This window comes from Engraulis encrasicolus, chromosome 3 (genome assembly GCF_034702125.1).
Source record: "Engraulis encrasicolus isolate BLACKSEA-1 chromosome 3, IST_EnEncr_1.0, whole genome shotgun sequence".
Lineage (NCBI taxonomy): Eukaryota > Metazoa > Chordata > Actinopteri > Clupeiformes > Engraulidae > Engraulis > Engraulis encrasicolus.
Genome location: NC_085859.1, coordinates 18865563 through 18868304, shown reverse-complemented (window position 1 = coordinate 18868304; position 2742 = coordinate 18865563). Strand labels below are relative to the sequence as shown.

General features: G+C 43.7%; 1 protein-coding gene across 1 annotated transcript in view; it reads right to left on the bottom strand.

The window, feature by feature from the left end:
• Nucleotides 1–1629: 1629 nt before the first annotated feature.
• zmat4a (zinc finger, matrin-type 4a) overlaps nt 1630–2742 on the bottom strand; it is a 144373-nt gene continuing 143260 nt past the window's right edge. Inside the window, exon 8 of the mRNA XM_063193506.1 lies at nt 1630–1744. Coding sequence (XP_063049576.1) covers nt 1630–1744 — 115 coding nt within the window. The remainder of the gene's footprint in view (nt 1745–2742) is intronic.

Below are 2742 nucleotides of genomic sequence, written 5' to 3'. Positions count from 1 at the left end.
TGAATACTTACAATTTGATGCTGGTGGTAAGTATTCATGAAAAAGGTAACATTAGTGAATAGGCAGCATGAATTCTGGAAATAAACAACTAAAAATCTCACATTGTCCCTTTAAAATCCCTTTATTGAACCATTGCGTGGTCTCTACCTCCACAAAATGGCCAAAACAGCCACACCAGGCCACCACCCACCCACCTTAACCCGTTAAAAACAAACCACTACCAGACTGACCTGACCATATCCCTTTGTCCACCCACCACTTCTTTGCAAACACATTGGTATTACCTGTGACTTGGTAGTAAGCGTACTCCACCATAATCCTAGACTCACTCAACCAGCATGCTACACGGATCCATTGACTTTCACTAGCTTAGCGACATGCTCCCTCTTTTAACTTGTCTTAAAGCAAGACAACGGCTAACATGAAAAATAAGACACTTTACCACCTTTATAAACCTTGGCCAAAATAGTGGCATACCCCTGTAAACAGGGGTGAGGAGAGGTATGGTGGGGGTGGTGGCAGACAAGGCATTGCCCAGAATGTGTTGAGGTGGAAGGGCAGCAGCCATGTCTTACTAAAGTACCCTCAGAATAATTTGCACACAGCGCCTGGAACAGCTGAATTGAAAAATTATTACGGGGGTGGGATGGGTCAACTCCATTGGAATTTGAAATGTAGGATTTTACCCAATCGCTGATGTTTTGCTTGTGACTTTGAGAAATAATTACTGGTGGATGAACTAAGTGGAAGTTTGAAATGTGCAGCCCCACCTCCTTTGTCCCTCCTTCGTTCACTGATTGGTCAATTCTGCCCTACAAAGGCAAAGTGCAGTAACTACATATTTTGTCAAAATTGAGATTAGACTGAAAATGGTCTTCATCACACCGCCTTTATCTTGTGCCAAAGCCTTATAGTCCAAATGTGTTCCGTTTTAGTATTGCCATGTCAAATTAGCAGTTAGGCCTAACAGCAATATCCATCTTTATACCAATAATTTGAAGGCATTGTTCTCATTTCAGTGTTGGTTCAGTTACTGCACTTTGGCTAGGTAGGGCAGAGTTGTTTGGCTAAAAGAAAAATGACGCCCCCACCCAGAACACCCAGCTCAGACTAAACATGGAGGGAAATGTAAAATGACCGTAGTATCATGCACATGACAAAGCCAGGTGAGGAGGGTGGATGGATGGTGAAGGAGTGGTCAGCAGTGTTAGTGGGTGGGTGGGGGGGGGGGGGGGGGGGGGGGGTGGGGGGGGGGCTCTGACGACGGTCGAGGGAAAGAGAAAGGGCTGTAGGCAGGGGATGCAGAAGAGAGTGGAGTGTAGATGTGGCTGAGGAGGACAGTGGCTGGACACTAAGATCAGAGAGAGTAGAGAGAGAGAGGTTCCATTGGTCCATTGTTTCCGGGTTCTATTGTTGCAAGGAGGAGGGGGGGAGGGATCCCCCTTTAGGCAGACCTAGGCAGACCTAAGGACTGTTCTATTCAATGCTAGGAGTATTATGACATGCCCCTTTAGGCAGACCGGAACCTGGTCATGTTAGGTGCCCATAGCAACCTATTACATTGGCATATCTCTATATACTTAAAGAATCTCTGCTAAGATGGTGAATGGGTGGAGGGCTGGATGGCGATCACAGCAGCACGACAGTAGGAGTGGTGTGGTGAGGGGCTGGGAAGGCGCATCGTGAGGCCAGTGGGGCGGCAGTAAGTGCTGAGGGTGGGAGGGTCTTGGATGATGGCAATAGACTGGTGGGTGGTGGGAGAGGAGGGCAGGGAAGGAGTGGGCAGTGGTAGTTGTAGAGCAGGAGTAGGGTGGTGAGGAGGTGGGATGGTGGTGAGGGTGTGTGTGTGGGGGGTTGGTAAGGACAGTGGGATGGCATTACAGTTTTTCTCGATTGCCTACACACAAGTTCTGGTACTTCACACACAATTCTCGGAACATCTCACCCATTTCCCAACTCCCCTAACCAATGTCACTGAACACTAAACACAATTCCTACTTAACACTCAAATTCCAGTTTTAAAACACACTCTTTTCACACCATTACACACAATTCTCTGGATTACACTCAATTTTCATAAAGAAAAACACTGGGTTTCTCATGGAACACACTGTAATTCACAACACTACAATCAACTGCAATACTATGTTCACTTCCTCATCACATGGGCAAACTCTCTTCATACCGGTTTACAATCTGAAATCATCACCCCATAAGGACACACATTGCATGTCATAGTGATGAAAAATGAGTGGATGCAAGGAGAAAACCCATTTGTTTAGTTTTTGAACTCAAAAATATGTTATACAAGACATAACTTTCATGTGGTTACCCAATATTTTACGATACATTAGTGCAATTTTTAAATATTTTTTAAAAATATGTAAAATATATACACGTCTGTGTACTCTGAGTCTAAAAACAATATTTCAGTATTTTACTACAGAAAAATACCCTCTTTAGTAAGTAGAACACTGAAGAAAATAAGTTTCTACTGTGTTTCAAGTTGAGTATAGAGTTTTTTTTTCATAGCAATAGGCTGTACAGTAATGTAATGGGCAGTGGGGTTAATCTTTGTGTTATTTTTGTGAAAAAGACATAAACATCTTTCTGTTTCTGTTTGTGTGTTGTGGGAATGAAGTTTTTCCAACTTATGTAACAGTATCCATGCAATCCAGAACAAAAAAAGCCCAAGTTACTGGGAGAAATTAGTTTTACCCTGTGCCCAACAGTGTTTTAATG